We start from the raw sequence: 23741 nt of genomic DNA, 5'->3' as shown, positions 1-23741 counted from the left end.
AAAATATCAGATGCTGTTTAAGTGGGAAAGATAGTTGATGGTTTTAGGAATCTGTCTATGCCTTGAAGTAAATATGCTGATACAGCCATAGTCTTCCTAAAATTTTAGCTCTTTTCCTGCTAAACTATTGTCTAGTTGATTGCATGCTGCCAAGTACCAGTATAATTGTGCCCATGAAAACTCAGTAATGAGGAGGGGTTGAATCTGCAAAAAGTAAAGCCCATGAAACAATTAAAAATGGGTCCTAAGGAAAGGAATTCATAGATCTTTTTTTCCTGGTTTATTCTTTTAGTGTCTTTCTCCAATCCCATGTTTATTTCCACCCTTTTCAGAACTAGTAAAACTTTTCAGAATGATCTAGAAATAAGTAAGTATGCCAATTGCATATAGGAAGAAGCTATTTATGTGTTTCCAGAGTGGTTTGATTTGTGATCACATACACAGACACGGAAAAAGCAACAACATCCAAACCAACAAAACACTAGCTTATTTATATCTTTTATGTTTGTAAAGAGTGTTCCTAGGTCTCAAGTGAGTCTAACCTTGCTTCCTGGGAATTTTCTGTGTCATTTGAATTTTTGCATGGTGTAAGATAATTGGTATCAGCATCTGTCAGCTGTAAGCTCCTAAATATTTGACTGTGACCAGAAGTAGAGGTTTTCCTTTTTAGGAGTGCAAATAGAATGTTTTAGGTCCGGGGTCAACAAACTTTTTCTGAAAGGTCTAAGTAATAAATATTTTAGGCTTTGCAAACCAAGAGACCAAAATTGAGAGCATGATGTAGGTACTAATATAATCATTTAGAGTGTAACCAATTTTAAAAAATGTACTCATCAGATTTGATCATGTGGACCTAGTTTGTAGACCCCTGTAGTAGGTGAATGTGCTATTAGACTGCCCCCAACCTTCCTCTTCTCCTCTTCTCCTGCCAAATGACAGGGGCAATTTCCGGGTGCTTGGACCCGGACATTAGCAGAGCTTCATCCTCTCTCTTCTTCAAATAATATAGGGAATTATTTTGTCAGCATATGGTAGTCTGACCTCATTGGCAAATACTGAATTATTATTCTGGAGTTAAAAAAATAATGTGTGGGTAGCACATATATGTAGCAATATTTTAAAATACATGTTTACATTTTAAGTCTTTCTATTTCAGAACAATCGAGAGATCCTCATGTTCTTGATTTCCTGAAAAAGAGTCAGGATTATCAGCAATTTTATGGGAAATCGTTAGAATCAATCTCTACAAAAGTCATTGTGACTCAAACTACTCGGCCAGAGGAGGATTCCAGTGGTGCCAGTGGTGAAATATTACAGGTAGATCTCGTAGATTTTACCTAATTTTTTTCTTTGATGTTGTTTTGTTTTCTTTAGGCTCATATTTGTCTCTGGAGGTATCTTCCATGCTCTTCTTTCTCATGTTTGCTGACTGTCTTAGTCCATTCTCACATTGCTAGAAAGATACACCTGAGATTGGGTAATTTATAAAGAAAAAAGTTTTAATTGGCTCACAGTTCTGCAGGCTGTACAGGAACCGTGGTGGCATCAGCTTCTGGGCCTCAGGGAACTTCTTTTTCTTTTTCTTTTTCTTTTTTGAGACGGAGTTTCGCTCTTGTTGCCCAGGCTGGAGTGCAGTGACGTGTTCTTGGCTCACTGCAACCTCCGCCTCCCAGGTTCAAGCAATTCTTCTTCCTCAGCCTCCCAAGTAGCTGGGATTACAAGCGCCCACCACCATGCCCAGCTAATTCTTGGTATTTTTAGTAGACACAGGGTTTCATCCTGTTGGCCAGGCTGGTCTCGAACTGCTGACCTCAAGGTGATCTACCCACCTCGGCCTCCCAAAGTGCTGGGATTACAGGTGTGAGCCACCACACTCAGCCTTCAGGGAACTTATAAGCATGACAGAAGACAAAGGGGGAGCCAGCACTTCACATGACTGCAGTAGGGGAGCTGCTACATATTTTTAAACAACCAGATCTTGCACAAGTCACTCATTCACTATCATGGGAACAGCACCAAGTGGGATGATGTTAACCATTTATCAGAAACCCCGTCCCCATGATGCAGTCACCTCCCATCAGGCCCCGCTTCCAATGCTGGAGATTACAATTCGACATAAGATTTGGTGGGGCCACAGACCCAAATCATATCACTTACAAATGAGTTATTTTACTTGCTTGCCATTAGAAATTCTAAGAAGATTACATAAAATCTAGTATTCTATCTTTTGTGGAATAAGAAAAGATAGATTTATCTGATAACAAGCTTAAAGCATCAAAGGATTACAAGCTTGGATTTAGAAAAGTCAAATTTAAGTTAAAAGAAATGTTTGTGGGCTGGGTGCAGTGGCTCACACCTGTAATCCCAGCACTTTGGGAGGCTGAGGTGGGCGGATCACCTGAGATCAGGAGTTCGACACCAGCCTGGCCAGCCAACGTGGTGAAACCCTATCTCCTCTAAAAATACAAAAAAATAGCCAGGCATGGTGGCAGGTGCCTGTAATCCCAGCTACTCAGGAGGCTAAGGCAGGAGAATTGCTTGAACCCAGGAGGTGGAGGTTGCAGTGAGCCAAGATCATGTCACTGCACTCCAGCCTGGGTGATAGAGCAAGACTCTGTCTCAAAAAAAAAAAAAAAAGTTTTGTGTATTAGTTTATTACAGTGAAAATCTTTTTACATAGAGGTGGTAAAAATAGGCCTAACATTTCCATCAGCTTCATTATTTTGCCTGAATTTTGAAAACTGTCTATGTTTTTCAGTCATTTATGCCATTAATCTGTCCTGGACTTTTGTTTATATTAAAGGTAAGACCAGGTCTTCTTGAAAGGGTGGGCATCTTCCATACCTATTTTCTTTCTCTTCCTGCCTTTACACTAGACCATGCTTGTTTGCAAACTTAGAATCCCTGTAATTCAAAAATAATTTAAAAAGATAATGTGGAAAAGTATCAGGCAACACAAATGATAGTGTTTATAACTGAACAAACGGTAGATTTTATGGTTCTGCTTGGGAAGGTACTACTTTGCCATCATTCTTCATCAGAGGGGATTTCATTAGGGTTCAGTACTTCTCTCTTGGCCTCATGGTTGGGAATTAAGGAAAGACATTTATTTGCTTTGGTAAATCCCCTTCCTGAGGTCAACCATGCTAAATACATGAAAGAGCACAAACCAAACTATTGATGACCAATGGCACTTATCATGGCTGCCTTACCCTAACTGGAGTAGGAAAGGGAATGTTTTTGGAGAATGAAACATAAAAGCCCCAGAAGGAAAAGATCTGAAACATGAAAACATTTCTCTTTCCCACTAATTTCAGAAAATTCTTAATCAGAGATCTAGAGTCTTCCTTTTCCTTGCCAGTCCATCAATTCATTAACCAGGTTGAAGTTGCAAAGGCTACAATCAGTGAGAGGATATCTCCTCAAAGCCATTGTAGAAAATAGTTATCACTAATTATGCTGTAGGCTTCTTAGCACTGCTGTTGGGTCTCTCTCCTAGAGCTATTTAAGGGTCCATCCAGCCACACAACACATGCTTTCAACTGCAGAGGCTCCACCTCAGCCCACAGACCTAACCTCCTCTGGGCTGAGGGTGGCCAGGTGGGGCTGGCTCAGGCAAAGGTCCAGGCTTGGCTTCAAGCATAAGGATCAAAGTGAATACAGCATCCTGAAGCAACCACCTTCTGCATCCGTTGTGCAAGGGCCTCACCCAGCTGAGCCCTTTGCTTCGCCAAGCCCTGTGCCCAAGGCTGGCCCCTACGGCCCAGGCTGTGCACCTCTGCTCCTTTGGCAGCGCTAACTGTGGGGCCAGGAACTGATGGGAGCTCGCTCAGTTCTGTTATGTTGGTAGCGTGAGGCCTAGGAGCAGCCTCCACACTGAAATAGAAGCAAAATGGGAATTAAATGTTTGATCTAGTTAGGGGAGAGGTGGGAAAAATTACCACCCCACTAAGTGTGTGTGGTTCCTCCATTTTCCAGTGGGATTTGTTTTTTTCCCCACATTGACTAATGTCTGCTTAGACCGTTGGTGTTTTTCAATATGAATCTCCAAAGAGTGAGTGGGATCTGGGAGGCCCAAAATGCTTTCTGGGGTGGAGAATGAATAAATTAAGTTCCAAATCCCCAAGAAGCTGCCCTACAATCAAGCTCAGTGGCTACTCTTTCTCTTCTTTGTTTTCTTCCATTTACTTTTACTTTTTTATTAATAATTTACACCATTTAGAAATCTAGAAAATATTCTGCAGTAAGAGGCAATTTACATTTATACTGAAGTTTAAGTAGGTTTGCATCACACAGACTTCAAGAAAAGACATTAAGAATTCTTGCCTGTGCAAGAGTAGAATGATGGCCAGAGTCTTCAGTAAGTGCACAAAAAATACTCTCACTAGTGAAATGTCATAATGGAATTTTCCCACTTGTTTCATATGTTCCTTTTATTGTTGAGCAGAATACCAAACCCCACCAAATTACCAAAAAGAGTAAGAAAAAGTCATTTCTCAAAGAAGATCAGAACAAAGCTCAGCAAATGGATGATCTGCTATTTTCTATTGAAGAGGAGATGAAGAAGAATTTACATTCTGGAATAAGGAAATTGGAAGATTATTTGACATCATGTGCAAGTAATTCAGTGAAATTTGGAGTTGAAATGTTAGGATTAACTGTCTGCTTTAAAGCATGGAAAGAACATTGCCGAGGTGAAGGTATGGGACTCCATACTCTATGGATAAAGAGTATTGATGAAAATATTAATGATGTTAACATATTTACTGAATGCATGGTTGTGCTAAAACTTTGTATAATCCATTGTCTGATTTTATTCTCAACATGACCCTTTAAGATAGTTATTATTAAATTTTGCAGACAAGAAAGTGGAATTGCAGAGGTTAGACAGAGGGTCCAAACAGGGAAAAGATGGCACATTCAAAAAGAAATGAGGAGAGTATAAAGAAAAAACTCTTTCCAAAAGTGTGGAAAGAATTAAGGGGATCAGCAAAGTAAGGTGAGACTCAGCAGCAGCAACAGGGCCTATCAGAGAAGGAAAGCTGTCAGCACCAGGGAGATGTGAAGTTGCTGTTGGGAGGTGATTCTCCATCGGTTTTTCCATGGTTCAGCCTGCCTAGCCAGCAGAAGCATTGACAGGTTCACTTCCAGACTGTCTTTTTAAGTATGTTTGTATAGTGAACAGGCTTGGAAGGAAGAAACTATGTTTCTCTCTAGGGCAAAGGCCAAGTTTGTTTACTGTCCAGTTAATAAAGATCACATTTCCCTCTAGGGCAAAGAAGCAGGTTTTGCCTGAGACCCATTATAAAATATTTCGGTTTTCTAAGTGCAGATTTCCTTAGCTGTGACATCAACCTACTTTGTGTGTGGTTTCTACCTGGGCTCTATATCTCCCCCATGGAGCACAAGGGGAACCGACATATACATGATGGTTATATTGTTAACTGGGCCATGATAATAAAGCCTTTTGTCTCTGACCCAGGAGTCTCATGTCTTTTGCCAGCAACCATGAGACTATGAAAGACTAAATTTCTGGCTTGTAAATAGGATAAAATCTCAGCCCTTTCCTAGTTCTTGACAAGAGCAGGGGAGTGAATGGTTACCAGAATTCCTTGAGAGCCATAGCTATGGGGGAATAGATGCCCAGTAGCACCTGCAATCCTAGGTAATGGTACACAACCATTTCCATACTGTGGGCTGGCAGGGAGGGAACTGGGTTGGAATGGGCCCTGCCTGCCTAGCATTCTAAGTGCTCCCTCAGATTTCTGTGGCTCCCTGTGCTCTCCTGTATCAATGTCTCCAACTGGCAGCAGAGAATGATTTTGGTGAAATATGTAGCAGAAATGATGTGTGCATACTATTTTCAGGTATTACGTCTTCATATGGCTTGTAGTGTGTGCTTTTATTACTTAGTTTCCTGAAGATTGACTTGTGGAAGAGCCAACTAAGGGAAAGAATCAGAAAAAACTGAGTAGAGATATGTGATTTTTTTTTTCTTTTTTTGGGATGAAGTCTCACTGTCACCCAGTCTGGAGTGCAGTGGAGTGATCTCAGCTCACTGCAACCTCCACCTCCTGGGTTCAAGCTTCAGGTGATTCTCCTGCCTTAGCCTCCCAAGTAGCTGAGATTACAGGTGACTGCCACCATGCCTGGCTAATTTTTGTAGTTTTAGTAGAGACGGGGTTTTGCCATGTTGGCCAGGCTGGTCTCGATCTCCTCACCTCAGGTGATCTGTCCACCAGGGGGTCCCAAAGTGCTAGGATTACAGGTGTGAGCCACTGTGCCCAGCCCAAGATATGTGATTTTGATGCTAGACCAAGCTGACAGTTCCTCCTCAAGTTGTTGTGGTTGATCACCCTGTCTTGAGTATGTCCTACTCAGATCCTTTTCATGTGTGGCCACGTGACTCTGTAGTCATGCTCATGTGTCTATTCTACTTCCCAGCAAAGCCAGTACCTCAGTGGGCTGTCAGAGACCATGCTCATTTTCATCTCTAAGCTTTAGCATATGTGTTTTTACTTATCCATGATGCCATATCAGATAGGAATTGCCATTAGCTATTAACAGAGATAGGAATTAACAATGGCTTAAAAAAGACAGTTTATTTCTCTTTCATGCAAAAGAAGTCCAGAGATAGGCAGTTCAGTGTCACTGGGAACTTAGGCTCTGCTATCATCATATCATACCGTTCTTAGTGCATGAGTTGTATTCTTAAAGTTATGTCATGAATGCAGTTGGCGGCTGATGCTACAGCCATGATAACTGTATTCCAAAACAAAATAGGAAGAAGAAAAAAGGGCAAATTTGTACATTCATGCTGTATTTCTTCTATGGAAGGAGGTTTAATCCCAGAAGTTCCACCAATTTTTGTTTACTTCTCAATGGCCAAACTTAGTAACAAAACCGCACCAAACCACAGAGAGATTAGAAAATGTGAACTTTGAACTGGACATGTTGCGGTATCCATTAGTATGGGGATTTATAAGAAAGCACTGGGTGAGAATGGATGTTGCGGAGGTAATAGCAGTTCCTGCTACAGATGTTCTTCTGCTTGTCTCTATTGGCCTAAATTCTGTGTGTCCTTCAAGGCCATCCTCTTGTGGAATCCTCCCAACTTCTGCTCACATAACGCTGCTTCTATCACTCCATTTGGACCCTGAATTGTAAATCACTTAGATGTTTTACTGATCTGTTTCAACACTAATCCCTTGTTCTCCAATTAGATTGAAGATTCCTCGATGTGACAACTCTGTCTTAAATTTCATTTGTACTTCCTTAAAGCATACATTGGTGGTCTGCATAAGCAGTTGCTCGGTAGTATTTGTCAAGAAAGAGGATATTTCTTAACAAAGAGGAAAGAGGATAAAGACTTTATATGACTTTATATGGAATGGTTAGTAGTGGGATAGAGATAAAGAGGCTATAAGTGAACAGGAGGTAATAGAAGGGCTTAGGAGAGTCTGGATAGAATGATTGGGATGCAGTGAGGTTCTATCTTAGCCCTCAATAATTGAAGGGTTCCGCTGATGGTTTCATAAATACAAGTACTGTGTGTGGTCAAGAGTAGGCCTTGATAAATGTTGCTCATGTTTTGGTCAGGCATCTAAAATCATAGGACTTTTTCTTATGAACAAGAGTAGAAGACACACAAATAATATGTGGGTTATGATGTTATTTTTCTCTGGAAATGTATACAGAGCTCAGTTTAAATGGTTCATATTTCTGCTATAATTCACAAAGTTTGTTTCTTTTCTTTTTTGCCTATACTTACTCAGCTATGTCTAAGTTACTTAAGATGATAATTAAATGTGGGTAGATGGAGTTTTAATTTAATTTAATCATGAGTTTTGGTTTTTAATGCTCTAAAATCTCCTTTAAAGTCAAGTAAAATAGTGAGGTTTAATCAAATGAGGTTAATTGATTAACTCAAAGATTGTAATGAGTGATCAAGCAGTTATTTCTGATGTTCCTTATAACAATTTTATTGTTTCTTTAACAAGGCAAAATTTCAAAAGATTTAAGTATAGCTGTTCAAATGATGAAAAGGATTCATTCACTCCTGGAGAGATACTCGGAAATTTTGGAAGCAGAACATCATCAATATATAGCTAAATGCCTTAAATATTTAGGCTTTAATGATTTGGCAAACTCTTTGGATCCAACTCTGGTAAGAGAACTAGAATTTCTTATACTTTAAATTTTTACTCAATTTTAATACAGAAGAATAACTAATAGGTCTAATAAAGTATCTCATATATAAAGTTATCAATTGACTATGTTTACTCTGATTCTAGTGTATAAAATAATAGATTTGAGATTACTTATTAATAACCTAGCTGCCAAACTTTGAAGTAAATAAAAATTAGAAAATTTGTACAGATGCTTCCTGAAAACAGAAATTAAATACTAGATGATATCCAGATGCCACTTTAAACCCTCTTGGTAACAGGAATGAATCCTATACTTAATTCTAGCACAATCTAAAAACTGTAATGTAGTGAGATTGAAGAATGATCTTTAACAAGGTTCCAGGTTCCGATTCCAGGGTGAACTTTTTTTAACGTTAATATCTGCTATTTTACTTTTCCCAAGAATAATATTTTAGGCAGGAAAATTCTTCTTACTTAAATATTACACGATTTCAAAGCATAGTAGGCCAGGCATGGTAGCTCACGCCTGTAATCTCAGCACTTTGGAAGGTCAAGGTGAGCAGATCACTTGAGCCCAGGAGTTCAAGACCAGCCTGGGTAACATGGCAACACCCTGTCTCTACAACACACACACACACACACACACACCCCCACAATATTAGCCACAGTTGATAGCATCTGCCTGTAGTCCCAGCTACTCAGCCAGGGGATGGGATAGGGAGTGGTGGGGCTGAGGTAGGAGGATCACTTGCTCTCAGGAGTTCAAGGCTGCAGTGAGCTATGATGGCGTCACTGCACTCCAGCCTGGGTGACAGAGCGAGACCCTGTCTCAAAAAAAAAAAGCGTAGTAAAAATGCCTTGTGCATAGAATGTGTTCACTGGATATTTAATAAATGTTTATTCAATTTTGAAGTTTAAGTTGATTTCAAATGATATATTAAAATAACAGATAGGAGATGACAAAAATAAGAAGAAATATTCGATTGACATTGGACCAGCTCGGTTTCAACTCCAATACATGGGCCATTACTTGATACGAGATGAAAGAAAAGATCCGGATCCCAGGGTCCGGGATTTTATTCCCAATGCATGGCAGGTAATGACAACAAACATTGTACTTTTCTAATCAGTGTGACTTCAGAACTTTTCATTACTGTGTCTCTACATGTTAAATTTTGCATAAACTTCTTAATCTTGTTTAATGTCTTTCCTCTACTGTGCCTGGAGAATGTAACTAGAGTATAAGAAATCATTCACTTCTTCCCCTTCTTGGCCTGTTTATTTTCACCATCGGTGGAAGTTACACTGATACCTGTTTGTATGTGAAGGCATGCTAATGTGGCATTACTAGTTCTTACAACTCAGTTTTGGAAACCTCTTTCTGTACTTACTCAATGACAATTGGAAAAAGTGTTTTCTAATGGAAAAATATGTTTTACTCAGTCTCACTTTCTATTTTGCAGAAATGAAACCCTCTCTCTAGGCCAAAATGTAAAACAAAATTTCTTTTCTGAGGGAATGGCATGAGTAATCCAGGCATTTTCCTGAATCCTTTGAGTGTTCACTAGACCTAATCTTCAGGGGTTCAGGGAGTTCCCCCAAAGGTAGCATAATACAGGCACAGGAGACAGAAGGTACAAAGGATACTGTCTGTGTTTTGGTAACATGCTGTTCACTTTCTTGACACGAATGGTGCTTTGTACCCTGCAGCGAGAACTCCTCGATGTGGTGGATAAGAATGAGTCAGCAGTGATTGTTGCCCCAGTGTCAGCAGGCAAAACCTATGCTTCCTACTACTGCATGGAGAAAGTGCTGAGGGAGAGTGATGATGGGGTGGTCGTGTACATTGCACCTGCAAAGGTAGTGCTTGAGTGACTTTCATTCTTTCTTTTGTTCCTGAACATCCCCTTTAAAAAGAATGCACACGGTCACATGCTAGATCTAATTCACTTATTTTATTTTATTATTTTATTTTAAATTATTTTTGAGACAGAGTCTTGCTCTGTCACCCAGGCTGGAGTGCAGTGGTGCAATCTTGGCTCACTGCAACCTCCACCTCCCGTGTTCAAGTGATTCTCCTGCCTCAGCCTCCTGAGTAGCTGGGATCATAGGTGTGCGCTGCCATGCCTGGCTAATTTTTGAATTTTTAGTAGAGGTGGGGTTTCACCATGTTGGCCAGGCTGGTCTCGAACTCCTGACCTCAGGTGATCCACCCACCTCGGCCTCCTGAAGTGTTGGGATTACAGGCGTGAGCCACTGTGCCCAGCCAAGAATCTATTTTTGATATTTTCATTTCATCTCATATATTAATATTTTCATTTATAGTTACTGCAATTATACTTATTTTTAGAAAATATTTCACTATCAAGAATATAAAAATGATGACTATATAGTATTTTTAAGGATTAATTTTTAAAAAATTTACATTTTAAGTTTTTTCCCTTACTTTCTTTCTCTCTCCCCTTTCCTTTTTTATTTTCTCTTCCTCCCTTGGAGTGGTATGCTATGATTATAATTATGAAGATTTATGTTTTGTTTTTAATTAATATTGTTTCAATTAAAAAACACTGCTGGGTATATATGACTTCCATTTCCAGCAATATGGCCATATAGGTCAACAGAAAAATCTCTTTGTGTGAAATACCTGAAATGCTGGATAAGAGACACCAAACATCTTTTTATATAATTGTAGTTAAGCTCAAAACAATATAAGGGGAATCCCGGGGGCTGAAAATTTTAAGAGAAAGCCACATGGGCTCTTTGCCTCTTTCAGGCAGCAAGTTGCAGGGGCTTAAATAAGAAAGGATCCTGAGAAACACAGGCAGAGAGAGCACTAGGAGGATCCCAGGCAGAGCAATGGTGGTTTACCTGGAATCATGAACCAGACATTCAATAGAAAGTCATTCATTTGCCCATTGTCACCATATACACGATATGTAATATTCGTCTATCTGTCTGTCTATCTCTCTCTCTCTCTGTGTGTGTGTGTGTGTGTGTGTGTGTGTGTGTGTGTAAAATCAAGGAGGATCCAAGAGAATACTCAGTGGTATCAAATAATTTCATTACCATCTGTATTTTTCCCTACTTCTTTATTTCATTTTCATTGAACTGTGTGTGTGTGTATGCACGTGTGTGTATGTGTGTGTGTGTGTGTGTGTGTGTGTGTGTGTGTGTATGTGTATGGATTCTGTTGTCCTCAAGGTTTTATATGTCTGTTCTCTACTAAGTGACTAATGGTTTTTTTTTTCTTGTCAATCAGTCCCTTGTTGGTCAAGTGGCTGCAACTGTTGAGAATCGTTTTACTAAAACGTTGCCTGCTGGCAGAACTCTATGTGGTGCTTTTACAAGAGACTATGGTCACAATGTACTAAACTGTCAGGTATGACATATTAATTAATGAGTTTATTAGCAAATTATAGAGCAGTACTTATATAACTGTTTTGCTGGGAATCTGCAAAACACAAGCACTTATAGAAATCATTTCATTGAATTCACAAAGAAAATGAAATAGCTCTAAGGAAAATTTAAGGTTGTTCTACTCTAAAAAGTAAGAACTAGGCTCACCATCTCTAAGGATACTCACATTGTGAGCTGAAATTTCAAATCAAAAGTTATGATATTTCATTATAACTTAGAAAGGGAGTCAAGTAGATTTGACAAACCCAATGTATTACTAAATGACTATCCAACCTTGTCTTTCCATCCAAAATTGCTAGGTCTTGTGAACAATATTTATACTTACATTATGATCTGAAATTTCAAATAGAAGATTATGATATTTCATTATAACTTAGAAAGGGATTCAAGTAGATTTGATAAACCCAATGCATTACTAAATGACTACCCAACCTTTTCTTTCCATTCAAAATTGCTAGTTCTTGTGAATGATATTTATGGATCCTCATAATAAAACCTTGTCTCAAAAAGGTTGTGTGTTGATAGTGGACCCGTCGATAGGTAAATCATAGATTAAGATAGATTGTCTCCCTTATTGAATTCACAAAGTAGACATTTAAGACTAAACAAAATGTAAAACAGTCATTACAGAGTAGAAGCTTTTTTTCATTTTCATTAATCCAAATGTTCATAAATGTAAAGATTTAAATGAAAAACGTCAAAGATGCAATGTTATCTTGATGAAACTGCTATCAGCAGCAGCATATTTTCTAGGTTCCTATTACTATGACTGATATAAAATTAATGCTCCATAAAGTTAGCTACACTAATCATTCATATTTGTAGGTACTTATTACAGTGCCGGAATGTTTTGAAATCCTGCTGCTTGCTCCTCATCGCCAAAAATGGGTGGAAAGGATCAGATATGTTATATTTGATGAGGTAGGTTTGGTGTTAGTTCTCTGGTTGATGTTCTAGTCTGCATACACACTATAATTTGTAATTTAAAGAATATGGGGCTTTTTCAATGATGATAGTTATCTAAGTTGCACATCAGCCAGGGTACCAATGGAAAACAGCATATTCACATTAGTATAATTTTTAGAAAAGTGTTTTTACTAAGGGGCTGTTTACAAAGGTTTGTACAAGGGAAACCACAAGGTAAGTGCAGTAATCCAGAATAATGCAAGCCTTTCAACCCTGTAAGGATGAAGGGAGGAGGAAGCAGTATGAACCTTAACAGAAGAGAGATTCTATAGATATGTCTCTTTGAGAAGAACAGTGACCTTGGTGAAGAAATGCAGCTGGCCAAGGTTGACCTCTTAGGGAGAGAGAGCAAGAGAATAAAGACCTTGACCTCACTGTCTTCTCTCCTTCCCATTTCTTGCCTAGGCTTCCCACTGGCCAAACCCAGTAGAAGCTAGAGAGCTAAGGAGGCTGGGTGAGCCAGTTCCCAAGGTCAGACTCATTGGCCAGAGAGCAAGGTGGCAAATGGTGTAGATCTGGAAGGACATAGCTGTGTTATTATCAAAATGAATGGAAAGAACTGTAAATAGAATTCAAGCTTTGTATTTTGTTTCTTCAAGGAATTTTCAACTTAAAGGAAAACTAGGTGATAAACCCATGTAGTGAATCTACCCCTTTTTTGTGTGAAGTTGAGAGTTGGTAGACATGCTGTCATTCTGCTTTCTTTGTCCTGAAAGTAGTCTATTTCCTTTTATGCGTCAGGCTGTATTGTGTGTTGCTGACTTTGAACATTCCCATTTTAAGGGAAAACAAAACAAAACCCTTGATCTTCATGATCTAGAACTTTGGATTGTGGTCTCGTCTCAAAATGCCTAAGCACAATAATGTTAAAACTTGGGTAATGAGGCCGGGCACGGTGGCTCATGCCTGTAAACCCAGTACTTTGGGAGGCTGAGGCGGGTGGATCACCTGAGGTCAGGAGTTCGAGACCAGCCTGACCAATATGGTGAAACCCCATCTCTACTACAGATACAAAAATTATCCAGGCATGGTGGCATGCGCCTGTAATCTCAGCTATTCGGGAGACTGGGGCAGGAAAATCACTTGAACCCGGGAGGCGGAGGTTGCAGTGAGCCAAGATCATACCACCGCACTTCAGCCTGGGCAACAATAGCGAAACTCCATCTCAAAACAGAAAACAAAATGTGGGTAACTTTGGTTTTCTGATTTATACGTGCACAAAACTTGATTGTAAGAAGGCTTTAAAAATTATTTATTCTAGAAAGTTCAGAGAAATTGCCTGCCGATACAAAATATAAGGTTAGCATTTGGTAAAGTGGGCGATTATCTGACTAGATCAAAGTCAGAAGGGATTTGAAAATATTCTTCTTTATATATTTATTACTAGGCTTGGTTAGTAAGTCTTTCCAGCTGAGACCCAACTGTCACGATGTGTTCTGTTTAATTAAGACCAAAATTTGGACCTCCTCTCTAAGTCTTAATTTGATTATTTAATCAAAGAAAAATTGATTCATTCATTCAACAGATATTAATTGAGTACCTACTCTGTGCTAGACACTGTGCTTTCTCTCTGATTGCCAGTACTGACCTTGTGGTTTAGTGAAGGGAAGAGCAATTAAATAAGTAAATGTACCAATGAAAATATAAGTGAATATTGTGATACAAACTCTGAAGAAAAAACATCAGTCAGTTTTCACCAAGATAATAGCAAAATGGGAAGTAAGAACAACAACTTTGGAGCAGGTACTCAGGGAAGGTGTTTCTGAGGCAATGACCTTCACCTGGGCTTTGCAGGGATAAGCAGGAATGGTCAGCTAAGAGGTGGATGAGGATTTTAAGTAGCAGGGTCTTATATGTGAAGGCCCTCAGGCGGAACACGTATGTTCAGGGTATGAAAAGAAGGCCAGTACGTTGGGAGCAGAGTGCATGGCGGGGAAAGTGGCCTGAGATGGGGTTGGAAATGTGGAAAGAAGCAAGATCATGCAGGAAGTTACACTTCCATTTAAGCAGCTTGTAGTTTGCTGTAAATGCATTGGGAGGACAGTGTAGGGATTTAATTAGGTATGTAGCCTAATTTGATTTTTGTTTAATAATACCATTAGAGCTATGATGTGAAGAAAGTATAGAGAAAGAGTGGAAGCTAAGAGAAAAATCAGAAGGCTATTGTAGAAAGCCAGGTGATGGTGGCTTCAATGACAACAAAAAATGGAGAGAAAAACATAGCTTCAAAATAGATATTTGAAATTGGAATCTGTAGGAATTAATAACAGTTTAGATATGGAGATTGGAGAGAGTTAAGTGTCATAATGTCTATTGTCTGAATTTATCACCATTCACTTTATGTAGGTTAGGTCATTTATAGGAAACTGGAAAAATATGCATGATGATTTTATGCTTCTATTCTTCATTCACCATGTTGACATCAACTTTTCAACTGATTTTTTTTACTTTACTAGGTCCATTATCTTGGCAGAGAAGTTGGAGCAAAATTTTGGGAGCTCCTCCTTGTCATTATTCGATGTCCTTTTTTGGTTCTTTCAGCTACCATAAATAACCCAAATCTTCTCACCAAGTAGGTATAGGTAAAAAGAGTGGTTGTTATATATTCAGTGGTTAAATTATATACTGTCTATATGGTCTGAAGTCTTTAAGGTTTTTTCTATAATAACTATCAAATAAATTTATTACCCAATCTTTGAAATGTCAGGGATCTCTCTTTGTTGCCCAGGCTGGCCTTAAACTCCTGGGCTGAAGGAATCCTCCCACCTCAGCCTCCTGAGTAGCTGGGACCACAGGTGCACATTACCATGTCTGGCTTTCTAAAATTTTTTTGAAGATATATTTCCTGGAAGTTAGAGAAGGAAAACATCTTCTCCAAAGAAAATCAAGGTCTCCCGTAGCCAGATCTGAAATTGTGTAGGAAAATTTCTAAAAATTTTCAAATACACGTCATCTGAAGTAAGAGAGAGAATTGTATCCCCCTTTCTTTGTCCTTATCCAATAATTAAAGCTAAAATGGAAATAAGTGGGACACAGTCATTGACCTTGCAGATGACAATCATAAGAACAACAAAGCATTATACGAACATCAAGTATTGTTTTGTTACCAGACTTGATTTTTCCTAGTAACAGCAACAATGATAGTAACAGCAACACTGGTAACAAACACATAGTGCTTTCTATGTGGCAGGTATATTAACTCATTCAAGCCATACCACACCCTTATGAGAAAGATACTTTCATTATCTTCCATGTTATGATGGAGAAATGGAGGCAAAGAGAAGCTGAGGAATTTGCCCAAAGTCCACAGCTCTGAAGTAAACTCAGGTGGTTTAAATTGAGAGTGCATGCACTAAATTTTTAAACTTGTGAAATTTTCTTTGTTTAAAATATCCAAGTTCTTGATAAACACTTCTATATTTTATTTAAATTATATGCATGTTTATTCTCTAAGGTGGCTGCAATCAGTAAAACAGTACTGGAAACAGGCAGACAAGATTATCGAAGAGAAATTTATTTCTGAAAAACAGGCTGACAAATGTCTCAACTTTCTCCAAGACAATTCATATAAAAATCAATCATATGAAGTTAGACTTGGTAAGCTTATTTTTTTTATGTTTTACTATATATTCTTATATTTTACTATGAAGCTTTTTATGGGGATTTTTGTATTTAATTACAAAGTTATCCATATTCTAATAATTATATGTCCATTAATTTGGATATTCTTGCTTTTCATATCTAGTGCTCTGTGGAGAGAGATACAATGATTTAGAGAAGCATATATGTTCAGTAAAACATGATGATGTTTATTTTGATCATTTTCATCCCTTTGCTGCACTAACAACAGATATTGTAAGTATAAAAGCGTATTTGTCCTGTTAGTGGAATTTTTAGTGTATATCACAGCTGGAAAGGGACTCAATTAATCTTCACAGAATTGCAGCATGTATAGATAATCTTTTTCTTTTTTTACTGATTCTTTTATTCATTTATTTTTAAAATTTAATACATTTTTTATTTTTAATTTTGTGGGCATCTAAAGTAGCTGTATATATGGGGCACATGAGATATTTTGATACAGACCTGCAATGCATAACCACATCCGACTAAATGAGGTATGTATCCATTACCTCAAGCATTTATCCTTTAGTGGATACATAATGGTAATTATGTATCCATTACCTCAAGCGTGTATCCATTACCTCAAGCATAATAACCACATCGGACTGAATGAGGTGGGTATCCATTATACCTTAAGCACAATCCAATTCTAATCTTTTAGTTATTTTAAAATATACAATAAGTTACTGTTAGCTATAATCACTCTGTTGTGCTATCACATACTAGATCTTATTTATTCTATCTATTTTTTTGTGCTCATTAACCATTCCCTCTTCCACCCAACCCAGTGTGTTTGCTAGCCTCTGGTAACCATCGTTCCACTCTCTGTCTCCGTGCATTCCATTGTTTTAATTTTTAGCTCCCACAGTTAAATTAGAACATGTGAAGTTTTTCTTTCTGTGCTTGGCTTATTTCACTTAACATAGTGACATTCAATTCCATTGATGTTGTTGCAGATGATAGGATCTTATTTTTTTTTTTATGGCTGAGTGGTATTCCACTGTATTTAAGTACCACATTTTCTTTATTCATTAATTTGTTGATGGGCACTTAGGTTGCTTCCAAATCTTGGCTATTGTGAATGGCGCTGCAATAAACATGAGAGTCCGGATACCTCTTTGATATACTAATTTCCTTTTTTTTAAGTATATGCGTAGCAGTGGTATTGCTGGATCATAAGGTAGCTCTAGTTTTAGTTTTTTGACTTTTTGTTATTTCTATTTATATCTTATTGTATTGCTTGTCTTGAAAAGTTGCTGTGGTTGTAATTTGTGATAGGTTCATTGTTTTGTCTTTCTACTGAAGATATACTCATATCACAATTACAATGGTATCATATTCTGTGTTTTTCTGTGTACTTACTAGTAAGTTTCTTACCTTCAGATAATTTCTTCATGCTCATTAACATCCTTTTCTTTCACACTGAAGAACTCCCTTTAGCACTTCTTGTAGGACAGGTGTTGCTGAAATCTGTTAGCTTTTGTCTGAGGAAGTTTTTATTTCTGCATCATGTCTGAAGGATATTTTCACTGGATATACTATCCCATGATGAAAGATTTTTTCCTTCAGCCCTTTATGTCATGCCACTCTCTTCTGGCCTGTGAGGTTTCCACTGAGAAGTCTGCTGCCAGACATATAGGAGCACCATTGTGTTATTCGTTTCTTTTCTCTTGCTGCTTTTAGGATCCTTTCTTTATTCTTGACCTTTGGGAGTTTGATTATTAAATGTCTTGAGATAGTCTTCTTTGGGTTAAATCTGCTTGGTGTTCTATATCCTTCTTGTACATGAGTATTGGTATATTTCTCTAGGTTTGGGAAGTTTTCTGTTATTATCCCTTTGAATAAACTTTCTCCTCACTCTAGGGGTTTTAAGCCCCTTTAAGGCCAATAAATCTTAGATTTGCCCTTTTGAGGCTATTTTCTGTATCTTATAGGAATGCTTTATCATTTTTAATTCTCTTTTCTTTTTTCTCTTCTGACTATATATTTTCAAATAGCCTTTCTTCAGGCTCACTAATGCTCACTTCTGCTTGATTAATTCTGCTATCAAGAGACTCCGGTGGATTCTTCAGTATGTCAGCTTTTGCTTCATTCTTTTTAATTATTTCAATATCTTTGTTAAATTTATCTAATGGGATCCTGCTATCATTGTATTGATATTATATATCACATTGATTTGTGTATGTAGAACCATCCCTACATTGCTGTGATCAATCCCATGTGGCCATAATGAAATATCTTTTAAATGTGTTGTTTAACTCAGTTCACTAGCATTTTGTTGAGGAGTTTTGCATTAATATTAATCAGGGATATTGGCCTGTAGTTTTCTTTTTTTAATGTGTCTTTGCCTTGTTTTGATATCAGGGTAATACTGGCTCTTTGAGTTTCCTCAAAACAGCTATTTTGAATTATCGGCCTGAAAAGTCACATATCTTTGTCTTTCCATAATTGGTTCCTGGTACCTTATTTAGTTCATTTGGTGAGGTCATATTTTCCTGGATGGTCTTGATGCTTGTGGATATTCATTGATGCTTAGATATTAAATAGTTAGGTATTTATTGTAGTCTCCACAGTCTGGGCTTATTTGTACTTGTCCTTGAGAAGGCTTCCCAGGTATTTGAAGGGACTTGGATGTTGTGATCTAAGATTTTGGTCACTGCAGCCATTATCTGCAGTGGGGGGCACCCCAAGCTCTGTGAGGCTGTGGCTCTTGCAGTCTCATAGAGCAACCACCTTGGTGATTTGGATAAGATCCTGAATAATTCTCTGGATTATCAGAGACTTTAGTTTTCTTCCCTTACTGTCTCCCAAACAAATGCAATCTTTTTCTCTGTGTTGAGCTGCCTGGAGCTGGGAAGAGAAAGCAACATAGCATCCCTGCGGTCTCCACCGCAGAGACTGCGCTGGGTTAGAATGGAATCAAGCACAGCACTAGGTGTTGCCCTAGGCTTACAGTAATCATTGTCTGGCTACTGCCAATTTTCATTCAAGGCCTGAGGGCTCTACAATCAGTAGGTGGTGAAGCCAGCCAGGCTGGTGTCCTTTTCTTTAAGGTGGCAGGTTCCCCGGACCTCAGGTGAGTCCAGAGATGTTGTTTGGGACCCGGGGCTTAGAGTCAGGATCTATCCACTCTTCTCTTCTTTTTCCACAAGTAGAGGAGTCTCTCTCTGTGGCCACCAGCAGCCCTGGCCCATGGTGAGTTTTTCCTGGCTACTGCTAATCTTCACTCAAGGCCCAAGGCCTCTTCAGTCAGCTTATGGTGAATGCTGCAAGGCCTGGGTCTCTCCCTTCAGGCCAACGGGCTTTTCTCTGGTCCAGGGTAGGTTCAGAGATGCCATCCAAGAGCCAGGGCCTGCACTTGGGGACCCCAAGAGCCTGCTCAGTGCTCTACTCCACTGTGCCTGAGCTGGCATCTGAGCTGCAAGACAAAGTCCCATTTACTCTTCCCTCTCTTTTCTTCAAGCAGAAGTAGTCTCTCCCCATAGCCACCACAGCTAGAAAGGTGCTGGGTCATATCTGAAGCCAGCATGCCTCAGAGAATCACCCCAGGCCCACGGCGTGTACTACTTAGCTGCCACTGCTGCTTATTCAGGGCCCAAGGGCTCTTTATTCAGCAGGTGATGAATCCTGCCAAGTCTGGGTTCATCTTTTCAAGGCAGCAGATTTCAGCATGTGTCTAGAAAGGTCTGGGAGCTAGGGCCTGGTGTGGGGGCCTCATGACTTTGCTCAGTGTTCTATCCTACTGTGGCTAAGCTGGTGTCCAAGTTTGAAGACAGTCTTTACTCTTCCCTCTCCTCTCGGCAAGCAGAAGGGAGGAATTTTGCTCAGAGCTGCGAGCTGCATTGCCTAGGGTTGGGGGAGGGATGATGCAATCACTCCCTAGCTCTCCTCGGCTGGTGTCTCACTAGATTGCATACACCCCAAGTCCACAGGCTCTGAGCCCAGCACAGCACCATGACTTGCCCAGGAATTGTAGTCCTTGTGGCCTAGGCTGGCTTTCAAGTTTATTTAGGACTCTCGGGCACTTTAACCCCTGGTGATGAGCTTGCCAGTTTCAGAATTACCCATCCTGGAAGTCAGGTTTCAACTGCTGGGATGGGCAATTCTCCTCTGGGTCAGGCTAGTCTAAATGCTCCCTCCACTGGTGCCAGCTGAGTTCTGCCTGGTGTTGCTTTTCGCTGTGACAAGGTAGCACTGAGTTCTAATGCAAAGTCCCAGTCACCATGCTTTCCCTCTCCCAGGTGCACAGACTCTCTCTGCATGCCATGTGGCCACTGCTGGAGGATGTGGGATGGGTAGCATTGGCAGGTTGACACTGTCTTTCCTGCCCTCTTCAGTGCCTCCTTCAGTGATACAGAGTTAAAACCAGATACTGTGATCACTCGCCTGATTTTTGGTTCTCATAAAGGTGCTTTTTGTGCGCATAGTTGTTCAATTTGGAGTTCCTGTGGGGGCTGATGCTCACAGGAGGCTTCTATTAGGCCATCTTTACAGATATTCTTAACCTCAGGTACATCAAGGATGGACTTCATAGAAAAGTGAAAAACCCCTAAAAATTGTGTGTGTATACATTCTTCTAGCTTTCATTAGATCCTTAAAGTCGTTTGGGACACCCAAAGTTTAATAACTGGAGAGGAAGTAATGGAGAGTTCTAATTCGCCTTCTTTGGTTAGTTTATTCCTTTTCTTTATTTACAGACATTATCCTTTCCTATCTATGGCTTCTTAGTATCGATTTCTGTCTTCTACTTCTCTGTGACTAACAGTGCCGCCACAACTGTATTGGCACTCCTCGTTCATGTCAGAATTTCCCATTACCAAATGGTCTGAGCAGGGAAGAGACATTTCCTACTAACATAAAAATCGGAACATGACTTTTTTCATGGTGGATTGATAAGATGAAGTTTTCGGAGATCTCACTTGAGGCACTGGATTATGACTGTGGGAAGACATTAATTTCTCCTGCTGTTCTCTCCTCTTCTTCCATCCTATCTCTGTTATTAAACTATATAGGTTCAAGTTGCCTTGTGAAGATATAATGACATTAGCCAATTGTTGGTCCTTTTTTATTACTTTATATCCAAAATTATGCTGTTCCATTTATCTTCCTAAAACATAATTCTGATCCTGTCCTTATTTTTCTCAAAAGTCTTCAATGTTTTTCCATTGGAAATAAATTTCAGACTTTGTAGCTTGGCATTCAAGTCTTCTATAACTTAGACTTTCCTCAGCTTTTCACTCAAACCCTGGATGTAGCTTACCTAAAGGGTTCATGCTGTGTGCTATAGCTGGAATGCTTCATTCCAGATGCCAAACTCTTAAGTTTCCAGATTCTATTCATCTTCCATGTCTTTGCTAATATGAGATTTTTTTTTCCAGAAGTCTTTTTATGATCTCTCCACATGGAATTAATCTTCTTTTCTGATAATATATAGCTTATTATTTGCACTTTTTAAATGACACCAATTATGTTTAGCCTGCTGTTATAAGTTTTTGCTTTCATGTCTTCTTCTTATTAAATTATAAAATTGTTAATGAAAAATTTTGCACTTTTTCACCCCTAGATTACCTTATAGCTCGCTCATAGTGCCATATACACAAAAGTTGCTCAGTAAATATTTGTGGAATGATGATTGCCAACACGTGTTGAGAATTTGTGTGGCAGGCACTTGTTAATATTTATATGTATTTCTCTTTTAACCTTTACAACATCTTTATAATAAATGTACTATAATTATTCCCAACTTACAGATGAGGAAAAAGAGGGCTCGCGAGGTTGTTTAACTAGTCCAAGGACTCAGTTAGTAATTGTCAGATTATGGTACAAACTCAGAAGTTCTGACCCCAAAGCCTAATGTTCTTAATCATAGTGTTATACTAAATAATTTGTGGATCGAATGCATGAGTAAGGAATTAAATGGAAATTACTTCGTAGATTCTGAGCTATGGTGATTAAGGGCATGTAAAACTCACTTAAAGTGATTCTGTCTTCCAGAAATTTTCAAACATAATTTTATTATGTGGTTTTTTTCTTGGCTTTGCAATGACTCATTCCAAATGGCATTCCTGTCCCTATCCTTCCCTTTTCCTCTGACTCTGTGCTTAGGGAATAGATATATGATAAGCATACATCACTCTTTAAGCCTTCCAGTTATATTTTGATATCTTCAGCATTGTATTTTCAGCAAGTTTTTAGTTGCATAGTATTTTGTAATTTTTTAATGGTTTACTCTGCTTAGAGTGATTTTAAGGTAAGTTACCTTTAAGCATTTGTGAGTACAGTGGCCTGGAGTTCTTGGTAAGATCATCATTTTGGCCATGTGCCTTTGTCTATTCTCAGTAGCTATTAATGGAGTAATTGGAAAGCAACAGAACCATTACAGTGTGTTCTGACCCTGTATGACATCTGCAGAGCTGTGCTGTTGTATGAATCTTCTCAGCTCTTTACTCTGTGATACTTTACTTTTGTATACCTGGGGACAACTAGAGAGACACGCTTTTTAAAATGCTTAGACAACTGGTTAAATTTGTGAGATGTGCATTTATATAAGACCTTCCTTCATGCTCCTAAGATAGCAATAACAATAGCAAGATGGTCTATCCCAATGAGTATAGTATTCATGAGGTTACATTGAAATTGTTCAATCATGAGGGGAAGCAGAATACATTGAAGCAACAGGAGAAGAATGTAAAGGAATCTTCTAACCTTGGATTTATTCTCTGTAACACTCATGGAAATAGCTTTGGGAAGGAAGGCATTGATCCTGTTCCCATGCCTTGAGTGAGCTGGCTTTAATCCAGCTGTGGTGAGGGATCACTGCAATCCATATAAGGCTTGTTCCTGGGCTAAGGGAAGAGCTGCACAGCCTTCCTACGAATTATGCTGCCATAAAAGAACAGCTACTCAGCGCTCTAAGACGCTGTCGGCACCAGGCAGTCCTCGAAAGAACTACTGTCTGTCTCTTTCTGTGTAGTTCTGATAAATGCTTACCATCTAACTTTTTTACTTATTTTTTATTCATTTTATTTAATTTTTATTTTTTTCAAAAGGAGCATTGTGGTATGATATGCTTTTGTTTATGAATGAAGAAGTACAAACTGATATAACCGTATAATGATCTTTTATATATTCTTTCTATATAATTTTATGCATTATCTAGGCCAGCTTAAGAAATACCAGCTAATTACATGTTATGCAGAGGAGAACAATTGAATATATCCTTTTAGTGATACAGTTGACAAACTGATGAAAAAGAATACCTGAAAGTTAATAATCAGTCACTATGATGGATGGGATACTAAAAAAGAGCCAGGCATTTTGACAGCATATTGTATACATTATATCATTTAATCCTCACAACAAATCTGTGGTGTAAGGATAATTATTCCCATTTTAGAGACAGGAAACCAAGGCATTCATAAAGGAAGGGAGATGCTTTGAAAATGAATCACTATTATTCTAGAGACCAAAATAGAAGCATAGCGTTAGTATGTACTTGATAATTCTTAGAATACTAATTACTTAAGTCAGGAATGGCTTCATTTATAGACAGAATATGTGGTCACCTACAAGATGCAGTTTATG

The 23741-nt window shown here is 38.7% G+C and overlaps 1 protein-coding gene across 3 annotated transcripts in view; it reads left to right on the top strand.

Moving 5' to 3' along the window:
- The window catches only part of DDX60L (DExD/H-box 60 like), a 116237-nt gene that overhangs the window by 40382 nt on the left and 52114 nt on the right, over positions 1 to 23741 (top strand). For all 3 annotated transcript variants that reach the window (XM_003257946.4, XM_012507967.2, XM_012507968.2), the window contains exons 13-22: positions 1157 to 1317; positions 4448 to 4700; positions 8001 to 8167; positions 9100 to 9246; positions 9861 to 10010; positions 11410 to 11529; positions 12393 to 12488; positions 14990 to 15105; positions 15988 to 16130; positions 16279 to 16388. In XM_003257946.4, coding sequence (XP_003257994.2) covers positions 1157 to 1317; positions 4448 to 4700; positions 8001 to 8167; positions 9100 to 9246; positions 9861 to 10010; positions 11410 to 11529; positions 12393 to 12488; positions 14990 to 15105; positions 15988 to 16130; positions 16279 to 16388 — 1463 coding nt within the window. The remainder of the gene's footprint in view (positions 1 to 1156; positions 1318 to 4447; positions 4701 to 8000; positions 8168 to 9099; positions 9247 to 9860; positions 10011 to 11409; positions 11530 to 12392; positions 12489 to 14989; positions 15106 to 15987; positions 16131 to 16278; positions 16389 to 23741) is intronic.

This window comes from Nomascus leucogenys, chromosome 7b (genome assembly GCF_006542625.1).
Source record: "Nomascus leucogenys isolate Asia chromosome 7b, Asia_NLE_v1, whole genome shotgun sequence".
Lineage (NCBI taxonomy): Eukaryota > Metazoa > Chordata > Mammalia > Primates > Hylobatidae > Nomascus > Nomascus leucogenys.
This window is presented reverse-complemented; position numbering and strand designations above follow the sequence as displayed.